This window comes from Monomorium pharaonis, chromosome 3 (assembly GCF_013373865.1).
Source record: "Monomorium pharaonis isolate MP-MQ-018 chromosome 3, ASM1337386v2, whole genome shotgun sequence".
Classification (NCBI taxonomy): domain Eukaryota; kingdom Metazoa; phylum Arthropoda; class Insecta; order Hymenoptera; family Formicidae; genus Monomorium; species Monomorium pharaonis.
The window spans coordinates 5,404,517-5,419,282 of record NC_050469.1 but is presented as its reverse complement, the minus strand read 5'-3'; the positions used below and the strand labels follow the sequence as shown (position 1 = coordinate 5,419,282).

The 14,766-nt window shown below is 38.8% G+C and overlaps 2 protein-coding genes across 22 annotated transcripts in view; both read left to right on the top strand.

Moving 5' to 3' along the window:
- The window catches only part of LOC105833385 (dystrophin, isoforms A/C/F/G/H), a 459,023-nt gene that overhangs the window by 196,981 nt on the left and 247,276 nt on the right, over positions 1 to 14,766 (top strand). The window lies entirely within an intron of this gene.
- LOC118644705 (transcription initiation factor TFIID subunit 12-like) overlaps positions 270 to 14,766 on the top strand; it is a 47,942-nt gene continuing 33,445 nt past the window's right edge. The window contains exon 1 of the mRNA XM_036283841.1: positions 270 to 7,132. Within this exon, the coding sequence (XP_036139734.1) occupies positions 5,327 to 7,132 (1,806 nt within the window). The 5' untranslated portion in view covers positions 270 to 5,326. The remainder of the gene's footprint in view (positions 7,133 to 14,766) is intronic.

The following is a 14,766-nucleotide window of genomic DNA, read 5'->3' as shown; positions in this document are numbered from 1 at the left end:
GTAATCTCGTTCGACGGTCGCCTACCAGATCGAATAAGTTTGGACATTCGTGCAAATCTACCGCTGTTTCCATTTGTATCCGTCAGATAGGAAGTAGTTGCATCGGACAGTATCCGCGCCAGAAGAGAATGACAGATAACGCAAGAAACCTCGACGAAAACATTATTTTACCAGTTAATTTGTGAAAGTTTGGTGGTCAGTTAGCCACCTATCGATCATGCTTCTGTTATGAAATATAATATGTGCGATGATATCTTATGAAAGTAACTGTTATATGATATTAATACTATTTAAAAAACGAGAAGATTTATTAAATTTGTAATTAAAATTGAATATTAAAGATTGTTTAATATCATGCAGTATCAAAGTTTAAATTTTGAAAGTATTTTGTGGTGAGAATATTATGAATCTATTCTTTACGTAGTCTCTTAATTATTGAAGTAATTAATGACGCGAGTACATGTATAATAATTATTTATCTCGTTTAACTAAATATTGAATTTATTACCATATTTATAGAAATTTATAGAAATGTGCAATTGAGCGGTGAATATACCGTAAATATATTTGAAACATTGAAGATATACATAATACTAAAGAGAAATTCTGTGTTCAAGGTTAACTTTTATTCGCTCTTAACTTATCTCGGGTAAGGAAGACTTTGACGACATGCATTGTTTATACGAGGAGTTTGGTATCGCTCTCGAACAAGTTGCCGAAGATACCAATAACCCGTATATTCCTTCTAGAGGTATAGCTTACATCATCAGCTTCGCGATCGATACGCGTGTACAAAATATTTAGTGAATAAAATACATACAAAATTATTTTAATACACATATAGAAAAGTTATGTATTAAGAATTTGCCTAATGGAAATTTATCATGGATGATTCCTGATACCTAAATTTTAGCTGAAATTTTGCTACTATATACAGAATTTTGCTGCAGCAACTAATCTTTTTTCTCTGTGTATAACTTAAATTCGCAAATGTATTTCAATTTCTGATTCTCTCCTTAATTGCACAATTGATATCTCTGCTGTTACGTGCAATGTAAAATTGATCGTATTTACTTATTTCTGCACAGTAAGGGTGGATAACGCTTGAAATCAATCCGTTTTTTATTATCATCATATAAAATTGTTTATTTTACCATTTTTATAGGGCTATAAAAGAAACGCGCCTTTAATCTTTAGCTTTTAATCGTGAGCTTGCGCGTTAAGTTTTCATATTCCGTCTTTAGTATCTTCGGTATCTCCGATACCTGTCTAGTCAGGCATCACATCGATAAAGTAGTGTTCAGGTGTTATTGAGATCTCTGTATGTCTTTCTTTTGAAGTCGCATACATTTAAACCGTAAAAGAGAATTTGTGATTAAGTATTGATACAAGTAATAACATATACTGCGTGAAAGTAAAAAAAGATGAGTTAAAAGTCATATGTATGAAGAGATAATGTTTCACTGTCGCAACTTTTCTACTACTATTCTGAAAATTTTTAAATATTAAAACAGAAACAGGTACAAGGCAGAAAGATACTTTGTTTCCGATATATTTTATGTGATCTTATTTATTTGGAAATATATAAAGCAGTTTCTAAATTTATAACAGAAAAGCTGAAATTCAAAAGAAACAGAAAAGAATCAACTTATTAGACATAAGCGGGATATTAAATAACAGTAGAAATTTACAAAAATGTTTGGAGAGTTCAAAGAGTTAAAATTTTTTTCAATATATTTTGAAACTGAACTCATTTTGTCGGCTCTTGTTTTTCTTTTTCGGTTTTTCCTCGTTTTTTAGCCTTTGTAGATTTTTTTATCATTTGCAATTGTCAGTCGCAATTTATATAAGTTTAATTCGTGCTATTCTGTATTTTTTGTTTTTCTAATCATTGTTTTTTTGCACGTTCAGGAAAAATACGAGCAAAAATTATTACCGTTATTACGATCGACCTGTATGTGCTTTATTCGTATTTGTTAGAAATTCCTACAGCCAGATCAAATGAAAAGGAAATTCAGTCGATGCACGCTGTTCGCATTATATAGCTCTGTGTAGATAAGCTATGTGAGATAAAGAGGCTACGAGACTGATGATGAATACGTATGACGTTTCGTAGCATTTTCGAAGAGGTAGTTTATCATCTTCGTGGTCGATTCTTTCTTCATATTCTTCTTATTTCATGTTCTTCTTTGAAAAAGGAGAATCACATTGACAAAGGAGCAGAAATATCAATAAGTTTCTTTTGATCGTGTTTTCTTTTAATTTTTTTTTTTTAGTCGTATTTCCTTTTAATCATTTTATCGTATGTCTATTGAAACGACTTTCAAATTGATCACACCGGTCGCTTTCATGACGCAGTGGCGCTTGAAACTTTTACCGCGTAGGAATTGTCTTCGCCCTGCGGATATTGTCATTGTTCTGCGCGTTTTCGTAGTCAACACTTCGCCTCTCGTCCTGTCCGGTAAAGGAGAGCTCTAATGGTCGACGTATGCTGTATGCATTACGGAAAGTAAGAGCGAGGCGAAGCTGAAGGATAAATAGAGATGGTAGTAAGAAAAACAGTCGGGTATGCACAAGGAATGGAAGCAATGCCGAGAAACTGTATCCCGTGAATATCAGTGAGTGTCGTCCTTGCGGAGATAAAGATCCCATTTTGCCCCTTTCTTTCATTTCTGCTTACCACTTTTTCATATTATTACATTTCTCGTACAGGTATAGGCTATATACTGAAGATGGTTATTCGTCCTTCGTGTAAAATTTACGTGATATTTTATACAGTAGTTACATTTGTTGTGGCAAAGTTACTTGATTTAATATATTCTACGAAGGGCGCTTTCTATTATTTTATTAGATTGTGTTATAACTACCGGAGAAGTTAAACGTGTATCTAATTTAATGTAAACGTACGATTAGATTCGATTTACAAAGTTTCAAATTAACTGGATCGATACATGGCAAATATCTACAAATTCGCAGCGAAAGGGGACATGTAGTGGCGAGACGTATCCTCAATGCGTTACCCTGGAAAGGTAAATACGGTTTCCCTTCTTCCCACCTCTACTTTCCTCCCCTACCTCTTTTCTTCTGTCCATCTTTCCTATCGCTTTGCCAGATGCACCGCGAGCTGGCAGTATCCTTTGAAGAGAAATGGGTATCGTCGTCGTCATCATCGTCGTCGTCGTCGTTGCTGTTGTCGGTGCGGAGTCGACGGAAGATACGAGAAGGCGGCAGGAGGGAGCAGCAGGACCGATATTCCTGGGGGAGAATATAGCGGGAGATGAGCGGGAGGGCCGGGTGGAACAGAGATAGACGAGGAGGACGAGATGAGGCGGAGGAGGCGACGTCGGGAGTAGCAGTCGGTCGTGCGGCGCAGGCGTGCGCCTCGTCGCGGCTCGAATCCCGCCGTATTCCAAAGAGGAGCACGCCACTCCGCCCCCGGCACGGCAGCCACGCGTCAGTCTCACCCGACTGACCTCCTGTCCCTAACTTCCCTCTTCGATTCCTGACCCGCGCACATTGAACTCACGCGTTTGCCGGCACGAAGTACCACGCGCCCATTTCGCTCGCTCGAGAAGCTCGGCGACAAGTGTGCCCTTCGGCTGAAGTATGATACCCATCGCTGATCCGCGGACGATAGATATTACCGGTCGGGAAAGTTTGAGAGCGGCGAAACGTCATTGTAATCCAGTCGGCTGCCATCGTCTGAATTAAGAGTGCCGGGAATCTAAGGAGACCATTAGGGAGAATCCGCACGGAGGATGAATGAGTAGAAGTGAACGAATTTGTGCGTTGGTGTAAATCGGATAGACAACTGCAAGAATGACAGTGAAAAGAACGCTTAAGAATTGGAAGAGATCGAGGAAAGTGAATGATACTCGCTGTTTGATCGCCATTCGTAGAGATACTATGGTTGTTTGAAATTCGGAAATAAAATATCTGTTAAAGAAGAAAAATGACCGGCCTATCGTTATGATAATAGAAATTTATTTCAAAATTATTAAAAATTTAAAATACAGATTAAATACATTGTCCTACTGATCCCGTCTTCAACATCTTTAAACATCTCGCAATTAGAGTGATGAATAATGTGTAGTGCACCGCGTAACGGAGATCATCTCTTGTGACGTAAATTGACGGAAGAATACCGATGAAATTTTAGCGATAATTTAGTGAAAATCAGACGTTGATAAAGTTTGTAGTGTTCCTTAGTGAACAGATTAAAGCCGACGTCTGATTAAAATTTTGACGCAGAAACAACCAGGCCACGTGTTTAAATATACGTTAGCATCTTTCACTGTTCATCAAATATTGAAAATCTGGAAGCGAAATAATGATTAAGAATACTGGGTCACTGAATAGAAAAATAATTTTGTTAAATAGCGTAATGAAGAATAATATCAATGTAATCGTCAACAAAATTTATAACGTTTGTAGTTGATTTGAAATGTATTTAGAAAGTTTAGTGAATATCGTCATTTCTAACGAATATATCGAAGGTTATCGATCACTTTAGTGAAAAATATTATAATGATCAACGATACAACGGGTTCAAGATTTGATTGAAACAATTATTATGAAAACGACGAATTTTGGGAAAAGATAGACATTTTGGCTAGTGATATCCGAAAATGAACGAATGTAAAATGCAATGAGTTTTTATTTCAGTCGACAATACAACGGAATAGCTATTATTAATAACGATTGAGATGCACGTGATTTACATGCATTTATACACGTGCATTCAAATTAGCGCGAAAAGACATAAAATCGATTGTCTGTAATTTCGAAATATTATTTGAATGATTAAAGCCAGTGATTGAAATTTAAACGGCCTAGAGAACGACGTGGCAAACGAACAAAATCCGTGCAAAATTGCTTTGCAGAATATTGAACTTTGCATCGAATTATCAGCGACCTATGAAATTATTAATACAGACGTAACGGAAGTATAAATAATTTATGGAATCCGGTGCATCTCTACAGATAAACTGCTGTAATCTTAAACTTATCAGAAGCCGAAATTTTTGATTTTTTTACACGATTTCTTACGCAAATGTCACGCACTGAATGCTCTTGAATAACTTTGCGCCAATAATCGCGTTAGTATTTGAAATAGTTTATTAACTATCGAGGAAGACTTCTTTTCATCTAAACGCCCGCCGAGACATTGAAATATTGTGAATTAGACATGGGAACTTTGCGCTTAAACAGAGATCAATAAATTTAGAAATATATTGGAAGAATACTTGCAAAGTTACAATCGATCAAGGCGATGCTCGTAAGCTTGGACACCTGATAGGCTGTGTCCTTGCGCCGATAAAACCAAATGGGCGAGCCGAAGCCCGCCGTCTCTCCGCAGCCCAACGGCGGAGTGAAGCAGAAACCGACGAGTCTGAATCTCGCGCCGAGTCCCGGCTTCTATCGCAATGTGAACGGACGCGCGAGCCTGAATGATCGTCATCTACAGCACGTCACCGCTCTCATCGGCGGTGGGCGCATCGCACACATCAACAAGTCTGCCTCGTCAAATCTTGCCGTTACAATCAACAATTCCGAGTCCGGTGGCGGTGGCGGCGGTTCAACAAATACCGTCCAACTACCAGCGTTACCAACAGTACCACCATTATCAGCAATATCCTCAGCGTGGTCGTTGTCTGCAGAACTTGAAAATTTGCTGGAGCCCCCGCCCCCACCGGCCCCAACACACCCCTCCCCCTCAAATCGAGCAAGCTCCGTCAACGAACATCAGCAACACCAGAACGAGCAGCAGCACAACAATTTGCGATCGTCCCCGATCAATCAGCTGCCCACCCGTAGCCCGAGTCACAATGGTCACGGATTCCCCCTCTACACACCACCTGCCCCGATACCAGCATCCGGCGCAAATAAAGTTCGCTCTACACCCAACGGGTTACCACACCCAGCAACATCGAGGCGTCCTCATAGTATTGCCGCTCCACCATTCCACGGTGTCCAACATCCCCTTGGTCAACTCGGTGGTAGAGCAGCCGCAGCGACACCACTACCATCAGCAGCACCCGCACCAGGAGCAGCAGCACCGGCAGCGTGGGGCTCAGGTGCTTCACCAAATGCAACCGCATGCGGTGTACCAGGAGTGGTACAACGGCGTGCCCATTCGGTCGCCGGTACTCCAGTATCTCTATCCACCGGCAACAACAATGGCATCAATGGCGGCATCAACGGTCAACAGGAACCAAGGAGTAACGGTCCATCAGCCGGCGGCGGCGGTGGCGGCGTCGTGGTATCCGCGACTCGCAGCGCTGTACCACCCCAATCTTTATGGAACGGCCAGCAACCCTTACCTAGGCGGCCTCACAGCATCGCCTCAACACCCGTTACAGCTGCAGCAGGCATGCCTCCAGCTACAACAGCAGCAGCAGCACCAGCAAGCGTATCCGCGTCCGCTCGTACACCAGGGGAGCCTATACAATGGGGTGCCGCCGGCATGGTTCTACATCAACCCGTACCTCGTAGAGCGTACGCCTCGACCATGCCACATCCCCAACCACCCACGCCCACGTCACAAGGGCCCGGTCTGAGTATACTGACTAATCCTGGAAACTCGAACACCTGGACACTGGGCGCCGCCCTTCGGCCCAGACCTCATAGCATTGCTACGACACCGCAGGGAGCACCGATGCCACCCGCTTCCCCCTCAGATTCTGGATACCGGTCGTTACCCTCAGCTGCCAGTGATTATCAGATTCTTAAATCGCCGTCAAAACAACAGAATCAACAGCAACAGTCACAACAACAATCGCATAATCAGAGTGCCGCGCGACGATTGTCTTTACCATCTGCTCAGACATTACTTCGCACATCCGGCCCGCGACCTAGTCCTACATTTCACGGACTTCCCTTCCGACCATTCACGTGCGGTGTTTCACCGAACGGTAATCCGATCTTCCTCGGCTGCACTCACCTTCACAATAGCAACTCCAGCAGTGGAAGTACGAGAACTTCTACGCCGGCAACGAGCCCGGCGACACCACTCACCACGTCGCAGGCAATACAGCAATTATTGGCGCAGCCGAGGAACGGTTTCAAGCTCATGGATGATAAGGTGTCGTTGTTTATAGAAATTCTCGACACACAGGAAAGATTCGCTAAGGTCAGTGTCAATTGGCGTTGCAAGGTTTTATTTGCTATATTTCTTGTTATAGTATTCTTACTAGTACTTTGTTACGAGTTTATTTTTGTTCGAAGAAAGAATCGTGTGTTTTGAAATTAATCATCGAGTAAAGCAATCATGAAGTCATTTTTCCTTGAGTTATATAAAATCATCTTTTTTTAGCTCTCTATATATAATTTTATAATAGTCTAACATTTTATTTTATGTAAAAAACAATGACGTATACAACCAATTTTTTATGATAGTATGTTAGTAGTTTATTATATGTTACGTCACACATTAGTGATGAGCTTCTAGTGAGATAATAGGATTGAATATCGAAGGACTTATCTAAAAACTTATTTAAGATTGAATATCGTAGAACTTATATATCTAAGAATCTTTTATGAGAGTTTTCTTGACAAATTGGAGGACGAGCTGATTTTCTCGATGTAAGAGCTATCTACCTATTCAGTGGTTTATTGAATTTGGAAGCGATTTGATGCCTAAGTCAAGTTTGCGATTTAAATCGATAATGTGCGCTGCTCGATGATGAGGAAGGATCTTCTATCTTAGGATCACTCGATGGGAGGTCATACATAAATTTGGGATGTGAAAAATATATGTAATGCGAGACGCTTCTCGCTCTTCACTTGTATGGACGATCGATCCATCGAAAAACATTGTACATAGGCAGGTAGACAGGCAAGATAGTCAAACCGCAACTTCACGTTCCGGAGGAACTTTATGATTCGGCGCCGCCATCTTGCAATATTATTTATATGCAAACGCGTAAAGGAGTGGAAGGGCGCGTCGTTCGCACGATATATCGGGAGTTTCAGATCCGATTTACCGCCACTTCCGGTACGACGAATGTGCATGCGCGCGCATCTTGCATAATGTATGGGAGATGGGGGATGTTAACTCGAAAACTCCATTCGCATCGGAGGTGGGCGTCACTTGCGAAATGACCGTTACAAATTTTTTAAAGCGAAACCTTTTTTAAGAACTTCGTACTTTGCGCGTGGAGCTTTGTACAGCAAAACTTATTTGTGCTGTACATTGTGGTACATACGAGAACTAAGTTGAAAAATCATGAGAACGCGATGAATTATTTTTTTTTCCACGATTTTGAAATTTTGAGTTGAACTATAGGCACATAATCTATTATGTAAAAAAAAAAATAACAATTGTTACATAAAAAATTACTATGTGACGACAACCTTGTGGAACTTTTATAAAAATGTAGTACAGTATTAAATTGGCCAGTAGTTAATATTTATTTTAAGTTTTAAAAGCACTGTTGTTAGTACTTTTAATACTTAAAACAAGTAATAATTACTGGCCAATTTAATACTGTCGAGTGTAGTACGTTTTTATAAGGGAAGATATACATCCTTCTTCGGTAGAACATGAGAATGTTATTTTCAGTGCATGCGGGATTGTGTTATTTTCTTGGTGCACGAAACTGTCGTGCGAACTATTTTGCACTAAATTGCTGCTGCAAGAGAGTCCTGAGAAATTGTTCCGGTTAATTCCTCAAATGCTTTTGTGACACTTTTCAAGACCAGAAAGTAGTTTTCATTGCAGTTTTTATTGTGCACATTCGTTTATTACGCTTGCTGGTTTTTAATTTGCGTTTAACTGTTGTCTTAAAAAATTAATGCTTTTACAGTATGAAATCGACAAATTTTCATTTTTTGTTTTTGTTAATGAATATATTAAAAAATGAAATTGTGTATGTTATAGAAAATTAATTTTTGCTGTTAAACATTTTTCTCTCCCAAAAAGTGGCAACAAACTTTTATTTTGCTTTACAGATTATTTATAAATTCTGATCTTATTACTTTGTAACAGTAATTTTTTATTAATGAAGTTTTCTCTTTAAAAAACTCCGAAAACACAGTTAAATAACTTTTTACTTTTATTAATATTTTTAAAGATCTAAAATATGGTGTGTACACATATACGTATTTTTACTGATATAAAAAATATACTTTTTCATAGTTTGAACGAATATAAATTGACATGCAAAATGTTTTGTTGCAATGCGTGAAGATCCGTGTTTCGTGGCGATTTGTCTCGCGTTTTCAACCTTTGCGGTCACTGCGCGTCGTTCCGGAGGGTTTTGATGGAAGACGATCTCGTTTCTTACAGAAAATAACAAGTATGTGGCAAAGGATTAAATTCCGCGAAAATTGATGGCGGCGCTAAGATTAAACTACGACCTCCGGTAATTCCGAGAGATTCCTCTCATTCAACCGTCCATTTCCACCCTTTTCCTTCCGAATGCTTGCGCTACTGTTTGCAAGTCGTTTCAAAGGACACACGCCGCGTCATTATACGTACAGCTTTCTCACCCTCCGACTATATATCTCTCTTGACTCCATGTCGACGACGACGTCGCTGAGTTGGAGGAATGGCGGATGCGGAAGAGCGATCTTCCCGGTAGTTTCCTGCCTTCTCACTTCGACGTCCGAGATACGGATGTGCATTCTGAATACGCGTTGGGGTTATCCAATGGCATATTAGTTTCCAAGTCGACGGGGCTGCTTAATTGGAGTCTTAATATCGCAACTCAAAGCGCGAGCAAATGAACGTTGAGTCTGTCGCGCAAGAACGCTGATTGCGGCGACACGACTGGTATATATGTATGTACGTACCACTATCCCGCCTCGATGAATGTAAATGAGATCTACTACCAAGAACACTCGACGAATAGTGAGTTTTTGGTCGGGTCTCGCTTAACGTCTCTTAATGAATGAACGATGACGTTGCGGTAGGCCATGGACTCAAAGCGCAATGATTAGTAACCACGCGGCGTCGTATGTCGTTTTTTCGTAAACGAGAATATATTTTGCGATTTAATGTGCTTTGATAATTGTGAATGGATAAATCTTCTTAATAAAAAGAAAATTGTACTACAATATAACGTTTATAAACTGATATTTATTATTTTTATTATAAGATTATTATTTTTTATTAATCTTGGTATTATTATTATTATTTTTTAATATCTACAGTTAAAATGATTAATTTTGTATTGATAATTTTTTTATAACCGTGAAATTTGAGTAAACATTAGATTATGTTACTGAAACAAATTGGAAATAACTATTTTTGTACATATTTTATCAGAAAATGCTTATGATATTTTTTATTGTTAGAGTTTTAAGTCAGGAATATACTTTATCATAGCACTTAACAGATTTACACACGACTTTAGAAGAAAAAATATATATACACTGAAATAAAAATTTCAAATAAATCTTTACGAATTACATATATAAAAATGTATTCTGATCAAAATTTTTGCTTATTTCAATATTTTATAACTAGAATTTTTGTTAGATTTAATTATAAATATCTGCTTTGTATCTTTCTGGCCGAATCTACTGGTTTTTAATTATGCAATCAGATTAATTTTTTCCGTGTATACTTTCGTGTTTTACTTTATTCCACAGAGATAAAACCCAAGATAAATATATTTCGGGATTATGAATTCTGTCGTGAGAATATAACGAAAGTTCACGACTTCAGCAGCGACAATATTGTATTTAACGTGAATTTTAATTTTATTAATATTTGCTGGACATATTTCCTTGTTTAGAGCATTCCATCAGCTTCGATTTTCTGTAATTGGCATGTGAAAATTTCGATACTGCACGACATGGCGCGCCGATAATACTTTACCGGACACGAAATCTCGTCTACCGGGTAATGGAAAATTCCAGGAAAATTTCTATCCATGACACAGATAGCGCGCGTCGAAAAGCAAAACAGCGTCTACTGACGCTCATCTCTTTTTATTGTGCGACGGTTAACAAACCATTTTGTTTTTTTTTTCTTTTCTTTATGATTATAATGATTACAGAGCATAGTTCTTTTTAACACTCGCGGTATTAATGAGAACCAATAGATGAGATAATTTGAGGTGATGTTTCACTACTGAAAGAGCTTCGAGTTGTGTTAATTAAACATCACATTTTAAAGAGAAGTCTAAATATTTATACATCATTTAACAGACAAGAACTTCAGTTATATTATTATGATGAAAGAGATAACAGAAATATGTTTTACATGATGATATTGCTATTTGCAAAGTTATTTTGAAGATGAAATGCGACTGGGCTACAAGAGGATGTTGGAAAGTTAAAGCAATTTAAGTTTAACTCGCAAAAGTGGCGCTAAAAATTGAGACTGCAATGTCTTGAAATATTCTCGTTGTTATGCATTTCCGTATCTAAATATGTATATATCTCGACCGCGTAGTGGGATTAACGGGGCAGCTAGCGAAATGGCGAAAAACTTCACGAACACACTCAAGCGCACATCATAATTTTCAACGGAATGAGCTTTTAAAAATATTTTATCGCGACACTTTGTGAAATTTCTTTTTTTTACATATTTTTATAAGTTTTTTTGCATTATTTGATTTTTCTTAATCTCGAATAATCGAATGTTTAAAAAATTTAGCGGATTATATTGATCATTAGAAAATAATTGAAGTTAGATCTAAGAAATTACATGGCACTTTCAAGTAATGATTTTATGATGTGAGAAAATGAAAATTAGATTATCGTTCGAATCAATATGCGAATCTGATTTGCCCAATACGGACTGCAACTGCCAGTGCAGAGAAACGTGACGCTCCAAGGAAATGTCTACCGGGAAAACGGACATAGAGGAAATTAGTAGTCATAACTAGCTGATGTACCTTTCATCTAGATATAGCATTGCGCGGAAATATACAGAAAATACCAGAACCACCGGATGTCTTTTTAGCCGCAGCTTCTTTAGCTAATCTACAGATCTTTCTTTATTTAAAATATAGAAGAAATATTGTAGTTTATTGTATTTTTAATATATTTTAATAATTAGGTTTTAAATTTAATGTTTAATTTAAGTAAAAAAACTAATTAAAGTAATTGATATATTTTATTAACTGCCAAACTCTGCCAGAAAACTTTTCTCTTAAAAATTAATTATTAGAAATTCTTTATCTTCCATTGTTAATTCTTATGCCGTGTTTAAGAAAAGACGTCAATTTTAAATCAATAAAAGAATTTTTTGCGGAAAAATCAGTTTTTAAAATAATTTGTATAGCTACATAACATTAGGTAAATTTTTCTTTATTAGTTAACAAATTTTTCTTTTACTTTATTGTATAGATTTAGAGAGAGTTATTAATTTTTATGCTAATTCTATTTTAAAATAAAACTAATACGTTATATTTGACGATGTAATGTATGTGAGTAAAGCGTAAGCGATTTAATTTAATAATATTTTTCTTTACATTTAATATACTAAATACTAATCGCTATTTTTTAGTAGTGATTATTTGATCATCGAATGATCATTTATCTCGTCTAATCGAACAAATGTTCTCGCAGTTTCGCTTTTTGCACGTAAATATCGTTATTTCACAGTCTCGTAAAAAGGACTCAGAGTATGATCGTTCAGCTTACTGAAATCTCACTGCAAAACCCGGTAATGGAAACGCTGCAGCGGATACTACTAGTGTACGAAGCACTAGGGAGAGAAGTAAGAGAAAGAGAGAACACGCGCTTGCGAGAAAGAGACTGTGCGCGCAAGCACATTTTACTCGTGTATTCAAGTACGTCATTCGTAAACTAAGCCAATATGATCGCTGTACTCAAACGGAAGGGAGGACTTCCTGACAAAAGCCTATATTCCGTGCCCTTCGGTTCGATGGACCATCTCTGCATGTTAAGCTCAGGCCGGCAGCACAATAGATTCCATCCCGGAGGAGCGTCGCTTCCCGAGACAAACTTCTTAAAGCCGCGCCGGTGACGTCCAAACTTCGGACACATTTTACCTCGGGCTCGTCCCATTAGCGTAAACTTCCACCGTGCGACACACTATATCATTACGATGTAACTGCCAACGGGGACTCCAGTTTGGTTCCGCCGCCGCCGGCGAGAGGACTGTTACGATAAATCCATCACCGCAAGGAATACAATGTTCCGTTTAAAACCTTACGCCCCGCGTTATACTGCTACCCTTATAGTTGTACCGCTTGGTCCTTCCTCGCCCTCTTAAAGCGTGCTATTTCCCATGAACGGATGGAAGGAGGGTTCTTGATATCTTCTTGATGTTTACTGCCTTTCCGAGTCTTTTTGTCTGTGTACCTGTGTAATTTTAAACGATGAACAAATAATGATTTATTTTTAAAAGTATAACGAATATTTTGTTACGTTAAGAGAGTGATGAAGATAGATGATCGGTTATATTTCTCCGTAACATTTATTTCGACTTGATCCTGGCAGCTTCATGAGATGTAGGGCAGTGGTACGAATCGATGGCTATTTTCGACTTCATTATCGACATTATTTCATGTCTCTCGACAACTCTCTAGGGGCCGACCACTTTGACTGAGCATTCGCGAAAAGTATCATTGGATACTGTAAGATTTATGTACGTAGAATGACAAAGGCGTAGGAATTTTTATAAACTGACATCTCAAAAGAAAACATCCGCCCGCATTACGAAGGGGTCTTCATGAATTTTATCCGCTCGTAAAACAATTACGCGAGCTTGGTACTTTGCTTTAATTCCCGTCCATTGTCGCCAGGGGTCGAGCGGTGAAAAATAAGAGCAACTTCCCGCATCTCCACCCTTTATCTTTGTTAACTCTTGTTACACACCCTTTTTTTTCTCTCCGCCGACTAACTTAATATAAACGACGGTGTATGCTTGAGTGACGTGTGTTTTCGTTTTCGTATTTTCATTCCGAAAATCTGCATACGTTTCGTGCATGTTTGGAGAAAGGAGTTTAGAAATTAATTCTTGGGGGATACATAAGTAGGGACTGTTAATTTACATCAACAGCATTTCTGCTGCGCGGAAAACGGGAAACACTCTTCTCTCATTTATGAGAGCGCGCTTATGTATTATCGCACTGTGCTCAGTATTGGATTATCACCGCTGCAGCACCGTGTTCCGACAAATAATCGCTTTACGTCCGCCACGATATTCCGCAGATTTTGTAATGGATTATTGTAATTAATGCCATTACATCGTAACAGTTTGAAACTTGCAGCAACATTACACCGCAGCTGTCTCACCGTAACGTACAGCTGCGCTTTAGCGATCCCGATGCGGAAACTTCGCACTTTCTTTTTCACGATCCCTACAAGTGGGACTTTCGCTAAACTTCGTTGGCTCTTAATAAGCACTAGTAAACCGAATTTTGGAAATTAAAAGCCGAGCGTTATATGCAAACGCTGCAGGCCATAAAAACCATTACCGTCACTCCGATCGTCACGTTTTATATCATAATGGTTAAACGAACGATCCGTTCGACATAACTTCTGCCACGATTCGACGCGCCGGAAATAACGCTTTTTCATAAATCCTATGAATTCCGACAGCATATGCGTAGGGCGATCATAAAATTCGGCAAATCGCGTGGATAGTCACGCGACCATCGTCGTGGGAAGTCGGCCATTATTTCGACGGATTTTGTTCGCTCGTAAAGTGATTATGCAAAACGTAGTCGCGCCCGCGTGCTGCCGTGCGCTCGCGAAGGGCGTTTTAATTTGGCGGCATTGTCGGGTCCTCGAGTGAAAATTAAAAGCTTATCTCGCACGGCCTAGCGCATTTCTCCCCCG